Genomic DNA, 19,472 nt, shown 5'->3' with positions numbered 1-19,472 from the left:
CAGAAGCTCTTTGCCACTGGTTTGGAAAATTTTAGCCTTAGCTCTTCCAGTAAATCTTTACTCATTTTGTGACACTTCCATAATTTCTCCATTGCACTTTTAAGTGACTTCTAAAGTTCAACATCTTGCATCACTTTCACAGGCCTGACACTCCACTGATGCTGGTAGAACTAATCACTTGGCTGAAATTAGGGGCAACTTTAAAGGCTGCCTAAAGAAAGCCTTAAGTAAACCTAAAAATCCCAAAGAATTATGGGATTTAATAGAGGTCAGGAATCAGGTAACATCACTGAAGTGCCTTTCATTAGCAAACAGACAAAATAACATTAATTTAACATGGCTGTCCTTGGCAGATGCACTTACTGGTGACATGGAAGGAGATCACTCTCTCACTCGACCCAGCCCTGTTGGTGGCCATACATCTGTACAAAGCAGATACATTTGCTGCTTGAATCACGAGGGTGCTCACAGTCTACAAAAGAACAATCAAGCAATTTCATACCACATCAGTGCTAAAGTAATGCCCAACCACCTCAACAGCTCAGCAAAGGGCTCTGCAGATATCTGCACAACCAAAAATCCCTCCAAAGCACAAATCCATGGCATGGCATAAGCACAGTCCCCGTCTGAAATTTACATTTTTGTCCCTAAGTGTGTAAAAATCAGGTAAAAGGAAACGGGAAGAAGCAGAAGGTGGACTTAGGCATATTTGTTAAAAAATGCTGCAACCACAATTTTTTCTGCTTTTCAATCTCTCCAACATCTGTTGAAGTTAATTTGCAATATTAACTCATCTAACTTCAGACCACTAAAAGGCAGTGATTGAAATCTAAGTCAGTTATATTCCTCAGTGGAGGTTCACTTTGGATCAATGTTCAAAGGACCTGGAAGTGCTTATCTCTACCTCTTGGCTTCAGCAGGAGCTTGCTCGTCTAGCTGAGTAGATCCCCGAGTTTAACAACAGGTGAAAAGAGTCTCATCTCTAGTGATGTATTTCCAGGCATGTGGACTGCTGAACAGGGTTAGTCATCCCCAGCCAAGAGAAAAGAAAATGTGCTCACCTTTGTTTTCCCAGCAATGGTAACGACCCGGTGCTTAATTTCAACCTGATTCCCACCCTTTCTCTCTGAGATCACTTTCCATTTCTTGCATGCATATGGATTGGCTCCTGAGCGAACTTTCCTGAAATGTAAGCAGAGACACATGCATTCAATAAGAGGAATATTCCCCCTTCAAGAGAGGTATTTTGGGTTCTACTTTTAATATTAACATATTAATAAGTCAGATTCATCACTGGCCACAGCTTGCATCTATGAGGGAAGTGTATGCTTCTGGAAATATTTCTATTAAATTTCACCCTATAACCTCCTGAGACCTTTAGGCTCTTTAAAGTAAAGGACCCCCAAGTCTAAAGGTGAATTTCCTAATTAATCTGCCTGTGTCAGCTCAGTTGGGATGGCTGGAGCAAAGCAGCTATTCTGGGAACAAACCTCCATTCATAAGTGGATGATTCAAGTTGATTCAGTTCAAAGGAAGACAGACATAAAAATCGCTGAACTCCCTACAAGAATTTCTTGAGGACAGTAGCCATTGTGTAGGAAGCAACCAGGCACCAAAGGAAGAAACTAGAGGAATCATTTTAAAAACAACAACAGGAAAGAAGAATGCCTTTTTTTTTTTTTTTTTACCCTGGACTTTTTTTGTTAAAGGAAATCTGGGCTTATGGCAGGTCCAGATAAGGGAAGCTGCGTGAATCTCAGTCAGGCACTCTCTCTATCATTCCCCAACATCAATCAGTGCACTTCCTCTGAGATACACTTTCACACAGATAAAGAGCCCCATCACACTCAGCACTTGAGCACAAGGGAAAAAAACACCACAAGGACGCATCATTAGCATAAACAGCAAATTTCCTCTGTTTGGGATGGAGTTTTGGGCCTGCAGCCCACAGGGGGATCTGAGGGAAGGGCATGCAAACAGCTGCATTTGAGACCCCATGCAAGTCGAGATGCCCTTCAAGGGAGCACAGCAGCAACATGCCAGCACTGCTGGATCCTCTCTGCGGGTGGCCCTCGCCTCTGCCAACAACAGTGACCTTGGCAGAGGCTGCCTGCAGCAATCTGCAAATTAAATACAACAACCTCTTTCTTCATTGGCCATTTGCACCCAGTAACGAGCCTGGACGAGGGAGGCACCGGACAAAGCCCAACCCCACACAACTATCCCTCAAGACCTCCATAAGAGACAGCAAGGACTTGGCACTCACTGGGGGCTGAAAGTGCACTCCTCCTCGAGCTGCCAGTGCCAGAGCACGGTGCTGGGCGGCGGCACGGCGTAGACGGTGCAGGTGAGCGCTTGTGTCGAGCCGTACTTGTAGGAGTCCACGGGGGCCATCAGAGCATTCTCACCGATCTGGGGGGGCACTGCAGGAGAGAGCAGCGGGTCACACCTCCTGCTGGAGGCTCCAGGGTGCGTGCTCTAGACCCACGGTGGCCAACTCACACAGAGAACCTCCAAGCACATGTGGGGAAGCAGTGAACCTGCCCAGCGCTTAGAGGATCAGGATACTTAGGATCTCCTACAAAATCCCCCTTCAATACTCCATAGCTTCAAATGCAGTTCCTGGATTCTCACCACCATTCCCAGCCACTAAATGCACATTATTCCCCTGGCCTGATCCCCCTGCACGTAGCCTTGCTGCCCTTTTCAAGACCTGCTGTCTTCAAAGCATAGGCTGTTTCCTGGGGAGCAGAAAGGAGGAGGTAGGGGAGGAGGAGGAAGGTTGTAGAGGGCAGGACAGAAGAGGAGGGATAGCCTTTGTGGGGCAGGAAGGATGGGTGAGGCGGGACAGGGCCAGGATGGAGCGGGGTGGAGGAGGACTCCAGCAGCATAGCCAGCAAGAAGGGCAGGAAAAGAGCAGGACACAGAGGCAAAGAATAATATACAGAAAAAAAACACAGAACAAAACAAAAACCCCACCCCACACAAAGTATCATCACAACACCAACACCCAGACTCTGCAGCCTCTCGACTGACACATCCTAGAGCCAGGAGAGACCGGTCACCTCTGCCCTCCCAGGGCTGAGGTTCAAGGACTGTTCTTCAGTACTTAAATCTTCATAGGTAGGGGATGAATTAAGGCTAAGGATGGTAATATACCACATCCACACATGAGAGAAAGGCACCTCTGTTGTTACCCCACTTACCATTTACCAGCAGGGTAAATGCATGTCTTTTCTGCATCTTGTTAATGGGGTTTGTAAGGACAACCGTGTAATTCCCTGCATCCTTTTCAGTGGCTTCAGTGATCACTAATGCATAGCCAAGTTTTACTGTGTGATTTGCATTGATGGCTTTTCCATTTTTAAACCTAAAGAAAATACAGAGCGCTTTGAATATTTAATGATTTGCTTCAACTAAGAATTGATCATTTTTTCCAACATATTATATCCCAGTTCTTACCATTTAGCCTCTGGTGGAGGATATCCTTTAAACTTGACAGGAATTTTGACTGTGTCACCTAGCCTTGTCTCAACAACATTCTCCATTTTCTCCAGGTGAATAAAAGGACTTTCTGGGGAGAGAAAAAAGGAAGTAAACTAAACAGTCTTTTCTCACGGACCAAAGCAAAAGTGCTTTCCATTTGGGTTGGCACCTAACAAGATGACAAATAGAAGTTAGTGACAGCTGTGCTTTACCAATGGGTCATTGGTAAAGCATAGCTGGCTCCAAAGTGGGCTCTGGAGAGATGCCACCATGAAAGCCTAGTCCTTTGCCTCACACAGATGAACAGACCAGTTCCCTCACTGAGGAGCTCTGGAAAGCAGAGACAAGACTCAGCTCTCAGGATAGTGTGCCAACTGTCAGACCTGTATATACATATATATATATATATACATATCAAAAAACTCTCTCAATATACTTATTCCAGGAAATCAGACTATTCAAAACTGCAGTGTGATAAACTTAAATACTCAAGTATGTATTTCGACCACTGCAGTCACAGAGTACCTTGAAATTATTTACATTACTTGTTATAAGTTATAAACTTGCATTTGGACAGAAGACAGCAATTAGCCTTTTGACTAAATTAGCCTTTTGACAAAGATTTAGGATGGTTTAGACTTAGTATCTGTTATACTCAGTTTAGCACATGATCTCATTTTGGCTCCTGAAGAGCAGAACAGAAAGAACCCAGGAGAAAATTCAGCATACCTTGAATCACTATGCCCACAATAAGTTTGAAAGTATTTTGTTTTGTTTTATAAGTGCCAAGAATATTCTGGCCCCTCAAGTCAGACCTCAGGAAAATCAGTCTCCTTCAAAATATAAATCTCTTTGTCTGACTCGGTGATTAAAAATGAGCCATTCTCATGCTGGTTATTTTTTTCTATAAGTAAGTTAGTGGAGCTGGGGCTGTGCCCAAGAGGGGGTCGAGCAAAGGCTGTAGGATGTGGCCTCGTACTTATCTATTCACTTAGCCAAGGCTGTTTCCCTTGCATCATTTCCGTACCACCAAAACTCCATTTGATTCATCTATTCACAATGCAAAAGCTAAAATTTTTATTTTCTTAGCTTCATTCATGCTGACCCAGACTCTGAGAGCCACCAAGATCTAGCCTAAGTTCACCTAGACTAAGAACAGGCAGCCCTTGTGCAAAGCCACCTACACAAATTGAGTTTTACAGGACCTTAAGGAGGTCAATGCAGGAGAGGGTCAGAGGCTTACATCAGTTTATTTCACTGCCCACTTTCCAGTGGGATTCTACAGCATTCAGTAAAATACAGCATCCTTCAAAATCTTATCATTAACTAAGGCTGTTCCATAAAAATAATCCCATACTAGTTGCAAGAGAAATACTGTAGCTGCAGTTTGGTTCATTTCTGGCATTTGATTCATCACTGAGATGCCTTCTGCACCCCAGTAATTAATCCCAAATCTGAAACAACCAACAAAACTGAAGTGGAAAATGTCATACCATGGATAACAAAGTAACTGCTGTTTTTCATGTTCATGCGACCACTGGATGCTGCACAAGTGTATCGACCATTGTCGCTCAAGGACACACTGTCAATGGTTAGGGTGCTCACAAACTTCTTTATTTCTCCTGCAGTGGTTTTTACATCCCTAATAGTGGCACGTCTTTCCTGAAATAGACAAAAGACAGAGATATTTGGAAATGCCATGTTATTCCTTCTGTCACCCTTTGCACATTTGTGTATACCATAAATTTTGTTGTGTATCATCATCTTCTTTCTCAATGTTTTAAAGGGGGAAGTGATATTATACCTAAATAAGTCAAATTGCTTTGTGATGAAGGCACCTGTAGGTTAGTACGACTTTACCTTGATGGAAGGGTAGTCCCATTTAAAATCTATTCCCACATTCAGCTCTGTCCTCACAGTGCAGTTGAGAACAAGTTTTTCTCCCACTGCCAGCTCCACTTCGTCGTGTGGGTTCATTGTCAGGTCATAAATTCGGTACCCTAGAGAAAGACAAAGGCACACACGAAACATGGGGGTAAGCAAATTTCCCAGGTGAATTCACCACAACTCCCACCAAAACCCCAGCTACAAATAAGCCCCTTGATGCCCCAGTGCAGCACAATAATGGGTGTACAGAGGACCTGGGGAGAAGTGATGTGCCTGCCCTGAGCTGAGACCCGTGTCAGACAGTGACACAGCAGGATGTGTGCACTTGATCAGAGCCCCTCCAGTGGCAGGAGCAAGCAAGGGACAGTGACTCACACAGTTCCTCTGCTTTATACACCTTCTTCTTATCTTTGTGAGACCTAAAACTAAGGCAGATAATATATCCATTCCCAGGAGTAAGCAGGAACTTTATAGAGAATAATGGTAGGGCAGTAGCAAAATTATCCAAAGTTTACTTTGTGCAGTAAAATATTTCAAAACAGAATATTCTGAATGCAGAAATTCTACAGACATTCTGAAATTCCTCAAAATCAGAGTGAGGATTTGTGAATTTGGTGGAGAAGTAAAAAAGCCTTCTGCACAGAGTAAAGAGGAAAGGCTATGCCTTCCTGTCAAGCCAGGAGAGACTGCCTTGTTGCCAGTTGGATACTTGAAATGGTCACTATGTCCTCAGCTGAAAGAGAAAGAGCTGCTTAGTTTCAGTTCAGGCTTAAGCCTCCACAGAATTATCACATTATTTCTGGTGTATGAGGAACAACTGACAAATTTTACCAGGAAAGCATAAAGCCATGTGAGAGTTGAGACACAGGTCTTTAGGGAGACAAGACAACCCAGCTCACAGTGAGACCTTCAGATCCACCCTTCCCTTGGTACCCACTCAGAGAAATTTCTTTTCATCTGCTGTTGATGGTTGCTTGCCTCTCATTTCCTTCCACTGTGACTGAGATTGTGGATAAGTGATTTTAGAAAAAAGGTTTGCATTGTCAGAAAAAAAAATTAAAATCCCTGGCATCAATGTAAAACACTAAAAATAGAAGCACTTATCCCAATGATCAACCAGAAAGAACACAATACATTGCATTTAAAAGAAAAGTGATATAAATCTCAACATCCATTTTGCATTAGCTGCATCGTCAGTATTGAATAACCTAGTGTCCAACCAAATGTAATTGGTTCAGTATGCTGTAGAAAGCAAAAGAACATTGGTTATAGAGAAATAAAAACCTTTGGCTTACCTACAACTGCAACTATGTATATCACAGACTGGTAGCTTTCATCATCTATTTTAGCTTCGCAGAAGACCATGCCTGCATAGTTGATTAAATGACTGGGTATTGTGAAGCCTTTTTTATTATTCCATGAAATGGATTTGCCATCAGGAACAAATACCTTTTCTGGATATTTCTGTTTGGAATATTGATAAAACACATAGTCAGAATTCAAAAATAGAACAACGCTGAATTGTCACCTCCAGCATTTTCCACACCTGCAGGGCCCCCGTTTTAACATTCTAGCTCATGGAATTAGCACATGCTTTGAGAGTACAGGTACAGCACTCATCTTGTAATCACAGGCTATAAAACTCACAGTGATGAGAAGGAGTTTTTAAGAAATGTACTTTTACTTCAAACAACATATTTATGCCAGAGTGACTACAACTAACTCTTGAAAAGATAGCAGGCTTTTTCCTTACCGCATGCAGAGATACATTGAGATTTGATACGGTTCCAAGGCACGGCACTACCACAGTTTTGTTCTTAGTGATGTACACAATGCCAAGCTGATCACTAACTGAAGTCACAAATGGTGATCTGTAATCTAGAATGACATTCAATTGATACGTGGGTATTATTCATCACAAGATTATGGAAACTGGAAACCAGTTTTCTTATTTCCCTATTTTTTTTCACAAGTCAGTTGTATTATTTTCATAAAGCACTGAAATAATGAGACTAAATAGGGGAGGTACATGTTTTTATAGACACCTCACCCCCCAGATTTAGAGTATCATTATTCTCAAAACAGTTATCAGCAGCAGAGTGCCCTTTGGAGAATGGTTTCCTGCTACAGCAGTCCTTTTGTTGACAAAAAACTGATTTACCCTAGTGTGACTTTCCTTGCATAAGTATTACAGGAAATATCAGTTTAAAATTGTGACATGTTACACTGACTCCCCTGATGGCAGCATCCTTTTCAAAGTCAGAACACCAAAAAAATAGCTCCATGATATTATAAAACAAGCTAAGCCATGTAGTTAATTGCATCTCATGTCTCAAAATGGTAACTATAAGTTAACAATAAAGAGGAAACAGGATGCATATGGAAACGAGGGTGAAGCCATCAGTGCAAAAAGGCAGATGCCTCAATGAATGCACTTATTGAAGCTGAGTGTATAACTGGAGGCTTTGCAGTGTCTGTGACACTCAGCTGAAAACTGAGCTCTTACAGCCTACTTAGATTTTACCACCAGAGTCAGCAAATGTATGAAAGTTTACGCTTTGGGGTTTGGGTGGTTTTTGGGGTTTTTTAAATGGTATCAGTAAAAATCGTACATGAGATCGGATCTGTAATTTTTAACAAATATAAAACCTCTGTAATCCTCTCTCATACGGAACTCCTGCTGAGGTCAGTAATAGCTCTGCATTCATGAGGACAGGCTCAGAGCTCAGCAGAGATATGTATGCTAAATTCTGGGTGGAGAACAGCAGACCATGTACTGCATATGGCGGGTCAGTTCAGAATTACAGGTACAAAGGCTTTCATGTTGGTGGCAACTAGCATACCTGAATTTAATTACTCAACATGAAAACAAGCAAAATGTTTCATAGGATCAAATATTCTAGGATTAATAAATTTTAGCATCAAAACTGTTTTGAGACACTATATTTCTTTCTTCTCTCGATGCTAGGGAAATGACACCTGAGAGCTGTGGTAAGCACTTACCTTGAACATAAACATAAATGGTTGTAGCTGCCTGGCTGTCCCTGTAAAGGCACTTGTAGTCCCCTGTGTCATTGCCAATGACTTTGCTCAGAGTAAGTGTCTTGCAGTAGGGGCCATCACTGCATTCTGTCACGGAGATACGCCTCTCAGCATTGCTCTGCTTGCTTGGCCACGACCACTCCAGTGGTCTCTGACCTCTGGGAAAGCAGATGTTAGAGCAGCAGACACTTCTGATATGAGCCCCAGCCCCACCAGTCTCTGTGGCTATGGAGAGGGATGGGCGTCACCCCGTCACATAGAGAGAGTGTCAAACCGTGTAGGACAAACTCACACACATAACCTACTGCTGAGATTTACATTCTGCTGAATCTAAGTGACAAATCACCCAAAAGAGAGCGCTGAGAGTATGGCTCAGCAGCAGGATCCACAAGGACACAGCCAATGCTTCCTCCCCAGCCACCCTACACTCCCCAGCTCTCTCTTGCCACAGCCCTCCCACATAATTTCTAAAATTGTCTGGGAAAAGTGAGGCAGAAGGCACAAAGGGAGTGGAGAGAAAACAGGAGGCCTGACAGGAGAGAGACCACATCATGTGTGATTCTGTACAAAAGCTCACTACATAAATTACCAGTCATCAAAATCATGCTGAACAGACTTGTCCTTACCTGCAAGTAATATTTAGTGTGTTGTTTGCCATTATTGTGAGGACATCTTTTTGGACACTAAGGGTTGGCTGATCCAGAGAAATAAATAAACCTGCAAAAACATGTATGAAACTCTCTCATAAACCCAATAAACAAGCAAATGTTACTCAATCAGAAAAGTATTATATACAGGAATATTCATCAGGCTTTAAGTGGACACTTTCACATCACCTATTTAGCAGCGAAGGGTAAATCATGATTTTTCACATATCCCAAAAAGTTCAAAAATTCTGTCATAACAGGAAGCAAAGGCAGATGGTCAGGAGCTAGCTGCAGAGCACTACAATTCAGCCAGCCAGGGTGGAGTTCCTGTTTTCTTGCATTGCCAACTTCAAGGTCTAACAGGAGGATGTGGGACATTGAAACGAAGTGAACCTTCATCTGATGATCTCACTCCCTTGGGGATTACCAACTTTTCTTATAATAAATTGAATATATTTCTTTGAGACTACTGATCAATGAATTATGCAAAGAAACTATTTTTACAGTTTGTCACAAATCTGAAATCCCATTAATTTACTTTATGCCATGATTTTCTAACTTTATCTCTTTCCTCCTAAGAAGTTAGGCAAATCTGTATTACTCCCGGACTGTCGGCACAGCGAGAGGCTTGCATCGCACCCACTCGGAGCCACTGGTGCTGGCGAGGGCTGCGACTGCCCTCGGGGTGCCAGTGCTTGCTCTGAGGCATCAGTCCAGCTTGTGAAACATTTGGGAGTACCACAGGGAAAGATTTTCACTCCTCCCTAGGTGCTGCCATCACCTTCAGGAATCCCGGCTCACCGGGCCGAGCCGCAGCCCCAGCCGTGACAGCCCGGCCGGCTCCAAGGGGCCACAAGAAATCGCGGCCAGACCGGGACATTCCCCATTTCGCGAGCGTTTCCCCGTGCTTTAATCACTTGCATTCCGAGCAGGTTCTTCCGATGACAGGTTTCCCGCGTTTGGCTCCAGGGACATTTTGCTCTCGGAAACGACAGCTGATGCTGGAGCCAAGCGGGCAGGACACTCTGCCGTGGCAGGCGGCCCTATCCGACGGGCCAGCACCAGCCGGCCCGACAGGAGAGGCCAAGAGGACAGGACAGGAGGGGTCAGCAAGCCGCAGCCACGGGCGTTCCGTCCCACCCGGGGACTCGCCCTGTGCCAGCCGCCCAAGCAGCCCCGACGAACCCGGAGGAAAATCTCACCCGCGCCCTCCGCGGCACCCGGGTATCCCCACGCCCCCTCTCCTCGGGGTCCCGCGGAGCTGCCGGACCCCGGGTAACGCGGGGCTCCCCGAGGGCTTACCTGGAGCCAGGCACAGCAGGACCGCCAGCAGCCGCGCCGCGCCGAGCTCCATCCCGCGGCCGCCGGCACTGCGGGGCGCGGAGCGAACCCTCTGCCCGACGGCAGCCGCGCCTCGTCCAGCCGAGCCGAATCAAGCCGAACCGAGCCGAGCCAGGCCGAGCAGAGCCAGGGCGAGCCGAGCCGAGCCGAGCCGAGCCGAGCCGAGCCGAGCCGAGCCGAGCCGAGCCGAGGCGCTCCGCAAGCCCCACACCGCCCGGCGGGGATGCGGGACCCCGGCGAACGGTGCCGCCCCTCTTGTGCCCGGGGCGGGGCCCAGGCCGAGCCCCCGCCCTCCCCAGCACGATCCCGCCCCCCTTCCCGGCCCCAGGGCCCCCCTCCGCATCCCGCCGGGATGCTCCCCTTCGGACGGGCGGCGGGAGCTCTCCCTCTTCCCTGCTCGGCGGCAGGAGGGCCGCAGCAGTAAGATTCAGCGTCGTCTGGCGCTTCATCGTGCTTTTTTGGGGTTTCTTAAAATCCCGCCAACAGAAAAGATCCCAAAGGCCAGCTTGGAGGTACGGTCAGTGAGGCACAGCCATGTTCCTGCTGGCAGCCACTGTACCCCCGGGTGCGAAGTGTCTGGCAGCGACAGTGCTGAGTTCACGACGTGGAGTCCCCAAACCATGTGGCACATAACCAGCCACCCCAACTGGCCACATCCCTGCTAATGGGATCCAACAAGTTCCTGCCGCAGCTGCCCTTCCCACCTCTTAATCAAAATTATTAACTAGTGACTGTTAAAGAGAAGTTTGTGGGAAAAATAAACACACAGTGGTCATTAATGTGTTATCCATACACACAATATAAATCCTATGGGGGAGATAGGTCAGTAAAGAGAGGTATATAGATAAAAAGGTAATCAGATAGATAGAAATAAACAGCCGAGTACGTAACTATGTATGTATATACATATGTGTACCTCTAAATGCCAACTTTTCCTCTTTCCCTGCAAATTGCATGGGAGCTTGTCCACAAATGACTAAGTTAATGAAGCAGTGATTTTATTTTGCATGCAATGCAATTCCAGCTGTTTTATTGTACTGGGGAAAGAGTAATTTCCTTTGAAATTACACCCCTGTTGCTCACAGAAAGATACAGGGAATGGGAGAAGCCAAAGTTTTCCTAGAGATCAAATAAAATCCATGAAAAGTCAAATAAGACTGATGTGATTCAAGTGGCAGTGAGTCAACACCATGCAAATAAAAACTGCCCTAGTAATTCTCATGAGCTCTTAAACCAGAGTATTGGCAGCTTTCATTAATACCCCCACCTCCATCATACTGTGGGTCAGGCCATTGGTATTGCTGAGTGATTTGGGGAACTCTGGCAGTGGGTTCAGCTACAGACCTTGCTGAAACTAGGCTGCATGTAAGTACTAGTGTGCTAGTGACAGTTACTTAGTGAAAACCAAAGGTACCTGCTGCTAAAAAATCTAGTTTTAGTAACTTTATTTGTGGTGATGCTGGCTTTGTTGGGTTTGACTACAAAGAGAAAAAAAACTGATAAGGGTTGGATGACCTGCAAGAAGTGTTTGCCTCAAAAGCAGTTTAGGCAGTCAACGAAGAAAATTAAATTATAGGGATAAGCTAAAAACTATTTACATGAAATTGTTACAGGATCCATAGAAAACAGTAAAGTCATTGCCAGCTCACTCTAATGCTTTCTGCATTCCAACGAGAGCTTCCAAAAGGCAGCTGTAGAAAGCATGCCCCTATATTGATTTTAACAAGTGTCTTTTCTAAAATTTAGCCAGATGATGTGCAGCTACAGCTTGCTGCAATACCACTTGGGCTCTGTTTTCATGCACAGTCATTGCTATTAAGTGAGTGGTTTGGAAGGGGGTGATGCATTCATTGTTGAAAATTATTGTGGTGTCTGAGCTTTATGGAAACAAATACCTACTGTTTGCCCTAAACACATCTAAGCCAAGATAGATAAATGCTAGCCCTCTCCAGGCCCTTTGGCATTTGCCATGTCCCCTGCCTCCTCCTGCCCTGCAGCATGCTGAAGAAGGGAAGTAGAGAGAGGGGCTGATCCTTCAGACACACAAACCTGGGAGGGCACACGTCGAACTGAGCAGCTGGCAGCAAGGAGCTTGCACGTTCTGACTGTAGCTCATCCACAGGGAGCTCTGCATTTCAAAAGCACAAATTGTTTCTGTCTCGCTAAGTGATCCCAGTGAGATCTCAGTTTTTACACTGTGCTTCCTAAATGGGACACAATCCTTCAGCACTTTGCCTGGCTGTCAGTATAATCTTGGTAACTAGAAAAATTCTGCAGGAACTGCTGCTTTAGTGCATGAATTGCCATCCCTGTAGTACCAGGGACATTTGTGGTGCCAATGAGAACAAGAAGGCAACTTCTTTGAATGGCACCCTAACTCTGTAAACATTTAAACACAAAAGTAACTTTATTCTGAAGAGTCAGTCAACAGATGCAGCATTTTCACCTCATTCAAATTACTTTCATGGTGTTGGTGAGACTAATCCTCTAGGAAGATCAAATAAAAACTAAAGCCAAGTATCACTGAAAATGGTAGATGTTTGGGGAAAGTGAGAATTGGAAAAGATGCGAGGTTGCTTTACCAATACATGGTGTATGCTGTCATATGTATTTTGCTAAACTGATTTTTCTATTTTGGGCTTCAGTGGGGTTTTTACAAGTGGATTTTCACTTGAACATGCCATGGGGAACCTCTGAGAGAAAAATCAACCAGAGCATGGAAGAAAGACAGTCACCTAGAATCCAAGTGAAAGATTCATGTAATATATTGTTGCTGTGATGGCTGTGAGACACAGATGTCTGGCTACAAAATCAAGTTCCCAGTGGTTTAAGGGATGGCAGCTCTCTCATCGCAGCCATTTAGGCTTTGATCTCTGCACAGCCTTTCTGTCATCCTTCAGACTTGTAGAGTATCTAGCATGGTCCAGATTGCACCAGAGACTATCAGTGCTGAAGCACAGGGATCTAGTGAGAAAAGCTGAACCTATTAATGTAGCTCAGTGAGTACAGGATGGGATTTCCTCCCTCTCCAGAGACAGAGTGTATGTGGAGAACTTCCTGGGATCTAAATCCAGCCTGCAATGCTTCTAGAGACACTCTACTCTCTGTCTCAGCATTCTCACCTGCCTCAAATAACAGGAAAACCCATCAAGAATTTTTAAATCTGTCTTAATTTAAAAAAGCGTCTCTGCCTTGGCCAGACAATAGCAGCAATGTGGTGCTACAAGCAGCTCCGTGCAACTTCAGCTGTCCTGCCACACTGAGCAGATCTCAGCTCAGCATGAGACCAGACCTGGGGAGCTGTGGAAGAGCTGGTGGCTGACAGACAGAATGCAATCAAACCCTGTGCATCGCTCCGTGCTTCATCAGACTGACTCCCAGTTCACAGAGCATCTCCCAGAGCCCCATTCTGAAATCAGCCTGTTCCCAGTGCCTGGGCTCATCAGCCTCTCTCTTTCTGCTGCACGCAGGGGAGGCTCCGTGTCCATGAACGATCCCTGGGAATGGTCTGAGCGATGGGAGGGGGCACCAAGCCTTGCCTTGGCCAAGCAGGGCCGGCGAGCCTTTGTTTGTGCATCTGCTCCTCTGAGCGCCAAAAGCTCATTAAAAACAGGACACAAAGAAGCAGCAGAGGAACCGGACAAGCCCCCTCCCGTCTCCTCCCCGACCTGTCACGACTCCCCCAGGCTCTCTGGCTCTGTCAGGGCTTCCCGGGCAGCCCTGCCGAGCAGAGGCCAGAGCAGCAGCAGCCTAGCGGCCCTTTGTTTGCTTAATTATTCAAATAACAACCTGGGGGAGATAAGGGCTGGCCCTGGCAACACCGATTATGTGCTTTCCTGCTCCTGTAGCTCAACAAGTTTGCCAGGGGTCAGCATCCCATGCAGAATACATCTGGAATGCGGCAGCCAGCGGCTGTGCCGCCTCCCGGGCACTCCTCTGCGCCGCAGCCGCGGCTGCAGCACCTCAGCATCGCACGCAGGGGTGGGTGCTCCCTTCAGCTCTGGGTGCACGGCAGACTGCACCACTGCGGCAGCCTGCAGCCTTGGCCCCAGTGTGGCTCTCAGCAGGCATGCATCCCCAGCACACCCATAAACTTTGATGAGGCAGACACGACGTACACACAAGATGCTGCTTCAAGAAGATGAGATGGCATTCATGTGAATGGCATGCAAGATCAGAAATACATTTACCACAACACACACTTCGTGTGTAGACCCTACAAAACCTGTTGGTTCACAAGGGGCATTGCAAAGGACAAAACCTTCCAGCTAGAAATGAAATAATAAATTGTCTCAGGTGAGAACAGATGTGGGAGTAGGAATGATGGCATAAACCCACTAGTTTTCAGACAGAGTTGCCTAAAGATGGAGGTGTGAATGCTTCTATTTTCAGAGTATGCCAAAAACATTGGTAGCTTTGTTGGAATCTAGGGATATGTGCTTTGTATTTGGCTTTGTCCATCTATAAACAGGAGGTGTGAGTTTGGTGTACATGGACATCCCAAAGCAGCTTTATTCTAGCTTGGCTGGATGCTGATGGAAACAAAACTGGAGGAGCAGGTTCATTGCTGTCAAGCCCCAGAGTACTCTAAAGTACCTTGGATATGTCTATCTGCTCTTAGGCATGTAATTATGGTTCCAGGCATGTGGAATTTTAGGGACACACCTTTGAAAAACTAATTTTATATCATTGTTTATTTACTTGTCCCTTTTGTGTCCTAAAACTGTGCATAATTACTCCTACCAGGACAACAGGGCCCTACACACCCTTCATTCAAGGAGCTGTTCCTTTTTTACCCTAACTAGTTGTTTTTTCCCACCAAACCCTTTGTGGGGCAAGGGCTTTGTGGAGAAGGGACAAATGCCTTTGTTGTTTATGTGGCTGAAGTCTGTGGATTCCCTGTTGCTTGCAGCAGGAAGCAGCTCTGAAGCATCACTCTCTGAGCAGGAAGCAGAGGGTGTCTGGGGCCCCTGGTCAGTTTGGCTAATGGATGGGCAACTGGTGACAGGGATAAGCTACAGATTCTTACACAGACGTGGCATGCAATAGTTTTTTTTCCTTGTTGTTTTTTTTCATTCTTTTTCTTCCTCTTGACTTTTCTTTTTACTTTTTGGGGCTCAAAGTTGAAAGTCTCTGAAAAAAGTCTCAAGGCCTAGGTTTGAAAAACTGCTGGAGAAGGACAAAATATTTTTTTCCATTAGTTGTCTGGTGCAGCATGTTTTCACTGCATCCCCTCCTGTGAAGAGATTTGCATTCACAAGAATATCCTCACCTCCATGCTGCAGGAATGGGAAGCAGCATCCTTAGGCACTTTGTCCAAATGGCTGTGTTAATGCACAAATTCCCATAATATTCAGAAGGAAAACAAGGGAGCAAGTATCACACTACTCACAGAGAAGGTCCTGGAGCAAAGGCCTGGATTCTGGACCATGTGCCTGTAAATTAAGGAGTTTGATGGAGGTGGAACAGCACCATCAGGAAACCTGAAATGGCCACCTGTTGTGGCATTGTGTCTGAGGCCTTCTAGTGACACAAAGCCAAGCCTCCCACAGCTGGATTTCCATGGTATAGAAGTCTAACTTTGGGAAACAGTCTGCCACACATGTATGTTACTGGCTTTTTATGAAATAAAGAAAAGTTATGAATGTATCTGACAGGGAGCCAGACAATCCAACATATTCTTACAAGTCTTCATTGTGTTAGGGGTAGAAGCAATGCACCCCAGCTCCCAGGGTGTTTGTGTGTCCCATACTGCTTAAGAAAAAATCCCAAGGGTTTTGTGTTGTTTGTAGCACTTTTCTGCCATGGAGGTGCCTCAGTGTCTGCCAAGGATTTGTCATGTTGCAGCCTTTCACTGGTGAGCACTCTAATCAGGTGTCTCTCCTACACCTTACCACTTCTTCAATAAAATAAATAAGGATCTAATATCTTAGAGACATTTAACCACTGTCATGTTTGCTTGAAACTGGCAGAAGAGTTAAAAAATTATGAGTCAAGTAGATAGAAAAACAGACAGACATAAAATGTGATTAGTAAGTCCTATTTCCCCTAGGGAACCAGCCTAAAATTTACTGGGCACAACAAGTGGAAAAATCTGCCAGCAGTTTGTAGGACAGCATTAAGAGTTGAAACTGGAGGAAACTCAAAGGAGAGCAAAAGGCTGTCAGGAATTGTGAAAACTCAGCCTACAAGGAAAGGCTGACAGATCTGAGGCTGTTCAATCTTGAAGAAGAGGAGACCAGACAGACAGGCGTGATAACAACCTTCCAGTGGGAACAGGCTGGACGTCCCTGATCAATTATCCTTATAGTCACCAAAGGTAAAAGAGGAAATAATCAGTCTAATTTTCTGGACAGGAGATCCATCTCAGATAGTGGGGTACATTTTCTGATTTTCAGGGCAGTTAAGCACTGAATAATGTTGTCTGAAGGGTCTGGAACTGACATCGATTGAGGTATTTCAGATCAGGTCTGTCAGATCTTTGTAAGGGATGAAATTTAGTTCTAATTTGCAATAGAAGTGGGTATTAGAGAGTCTTCTCAGGTTTATTCAAGTTGCATGTATTAATAAATAATAGGATTACAATTTGTGGTTTCCCATTCTTTAATAAAACAGCCCAAATTAAGTACTTTTTTACTGGGTCAAGTGTTATATTTCATCCAGCCTACAACAAAATTTCATCATTCCTTTTCAGCTAGAAGAACTAATGTGATCCGTTTGAGTTGATACCTCTTCTACACCTTTCTCTTGGAAGCTATCTTGAGGTTACTGGATCTCCTGTCATTTTTTGTGTGTTTGGCAACACAACTGAAAGAACTCCAAAACCACCTAACCTCCAAAGCATTATTCACATCACCCTACTTCCAGCTAGGAACTCCTGGGAGATGTCTGAGGGCAAAAATTGGTGAGAAGTTCTGAAATGTGTCAACAGTTGCCAAAGTTCAAGCAGAGTTTTATAAAGATGGTTCAAAGTCACATCAAACGACTTTCCCAAATCACAGCCAGTGGCACAGAGCATGAGACATCTCTTTCCTAACTAATACTTGCTAGTACACTTAAACTGCATTTGGAAAAACTTCCAAACTGGTTCCTTCCAGGTGAGTTTTCCATACCAATTTTCCATTTTCCTTCCAATTTCTTCCCAAATATCTTCATAGCCAGGATAACTAAATAGTACCTGTATTATGGGACATGATGTAGGGATTTCAGAACACAAAGAGCTCTGAGATCCACAAAAGACACAGCAAGGGCTCCTACAGATATAGGAGGGATCTCCATCACTCTACCATTCTTCTAAAGACTTTTTTGGGTACTACCACACCTGGTTCTCACAGTCCCTCTGAAGAACTGTTTTTATCTCAACAGCGAGGAACCTTTGTTTTTACAGTCAAAATTTGCTTGCACAGCAGATAACTTAAATACAATTAAGCCCTTTTATGTTGTTATATGGGAGTTGATTTTTAACACCTATATCTCAAAAGCCTTTTCTTACAAAGTGTAAGAGTTCATCGCAATTTGTGACTTTCCATTTTAGTATTTTTCTTTCTTTTGCTTCATACCCATTTTCACAAGATAATGGCCATCATTTGTTCCAAAGAAAAGAACTGTTCCACTAAGGGCAAGTTCAGCTTCTGTTCAGGCTTCCCTTCCAGGACACAAATCAGTCAGGTTTGAAAAGGAACAGGGAGAATATCACAGCTTCTTTGCTGATCAAAGCTCTCTTTGCAGGGGTACAAATCATGTTTCAACAGTCTGGGGAAGCAGACTACATCAATTCTCACAATCAAATTCTTTACCCCAAAGCCAGAAACCCTAACCCAAAGCTCTGTTTTCTATGCATTTTACCTTTGTGAACAAGCTGACTGATTGATTACACTGTTTTTGATCATCTGACTGTTTTCTCACATCTCTCACCCAATAAGAAAAATCATAGCAAATATTGTACCACCTCCTCATTGTTTTCTGCTGTGGCTGTAGCTAAATGAATCCTCTGAACATTTAGTGGCTGATGTGTGGCAATATGGGACCAGAAGAAAAGCATCAACAGGAAAGGAAAGGAAAGGAAGTGACCAGGCACTGACTGTATTCTTCACTGGGTTTGTCTCACCAAAGGTTGTCACCAACCAAAGGTTAAAAAATACATTCCACATTGTTTTCTGGAGGGGGACGCCCAAACAAGCCATGCACAAAATTCATAGAATAATCATTAAGGACAAAAGGAAATACTGGGACATGTAGTTTGACCTCTGAAAACCACAGGCAGCCAAGGGAATGCACTGGGATGCAATGCTTCATTATTGAAGTACAAATTCTATTAGAAGAGAAGAGGAGTATTTACTAGAAGCTTGAGCCTGGCTGAAGTTAGAGCTAGACAAAGAGCTCAGAGCCTGCATGTTATTCAGAGGATTTTGGGATCATATATAATAGCAACCTTAGCACTGTGTTGAAATTATTATAAAAAGACAAACTGTATAATCATATATTTGGGGGCTATAATATATACATTCATGTTTATGCACATGTATATCTGTACTTTGTAAGAGGTCAGGAATATTTCTGGAATTCTATTAGTATAACATTTATCAACTACACAGTAAACATAGCTGATAAGCATTTTGAAATTATTTCATTTCACTGAATTGCTGATTCAGTGAGTGCTTGTAATACATTTCCATTCCCACCCTTTCAGCTGTGTGAGTCAAGGTGACCCTTCCTTGCAACACTCACAGCAAGCAATGAGGACACTTTTTTCCTCCTGCCCAGACTCAGAAGGAGCTGATTAAGGCTAGCAGTGCCAAGGAAACAATAAGGAAAGCACAGAACCTTGGGAGGGGCTGGAGGGTTTCCTAGAGAACCATGCTGCAGCTGAGGGAGCAGCCAGGGAAAGAGCCCAGCTGTGCTCTTTTCCACAGTCAGCATCACATTTTCCAGGCAAGCCCTGGATACAGAACACCACAGACTGGGAAAACCGATCCATGGGAGACTGCGTGGTGGAGGCTGCCAGGCTGTCCTCTGGGGCATTGCTTTCTCTGCAGAGGTTATAATTCTCATTTCCAGCTGAGACCAGCA

General features: G+C 44.6%; 1 protein-coding gene across 2 annotated transcripts in view; it reads right to left on the bottom strand.

Annotated features, from left to right (window-relative positions):
- KDR (kinase insert domain receptor) overlaps positions 1–10,468 on the bottom strand; it is a 30,131-nt gene extending 19,663 nt beyond the window's left edge. The window contains exons 1-12 of one of the 2 annotated variants that reach the window (XM_018926238.3): positions 10,365–10,468; positions 9,042–9,132; positions 8,377–8,573; positions 7,127–7,251; positions 6,669–6,837; positions 5,347–5,486; positions 4,980–5,148; positions 3,463–3,574; positions 3,207–3,370; positions 2,267–2,423; positions 1,062–1,182; positions 364–472 (exon numbers count right to left, since the gene is read on the bottom strand). In XM_018926238.3, the coding sequence (XP_018781783.1) occupies positions 364–472; positions 1,062–1,182; positions 2,267–2,423; positions 3,207–3,370; positions 3,463–3,574; positions 4,980–5,148; positions 5,347–5,486; positions 6,669–6,837; positions 7,127–7,251; positions 8,377–8,573; positions 9,042–9,132; positions 10,365–10,416 (1,606 nt within the window). In that variant the 5' untranslated portion in view covers positions 10,417–10,468. Of the gene's footprint in view, positions 1–363; positions 473–1,061; positions 1,183–2,266; positions 2,424–3,206; positions 3,371–3,462; positions 3,575–4,979; positions 5,149–5,346; positions 5,487–6,668; positions 6,838–7,126; positions 7,252–8,376; positions 8,574–9,041; positions 9,133–9,251; positions 9,359–10,364 lie in introns of those variants that run through there. The other variant, XM_050973987.1, reaches the window with a different exon arrangement.
- Positions 10,469–19,472: the final 9,004 nt, after the last annotated feature.

The sequence above is a fragment of the Serinus canaria genome, chromosome 4 (genome assembly GCF_022539315.1).
Source record: "Serinus canaria isolate serCan28SL12 chromosome 4, serCan2020, whole genome shotgun sequence".
NCBI classification, from domain to species: domain Eukaryota; kingdom Metazoa; phylum Chordata; class Aves; order Passeriformes; family Fringillidae; genus Serinus; species Serinus canaria.
Note: the sequence above shows the minus strand (reverse complement) of the source record. Positions and strands in the feature narration are given on the sequence as shown.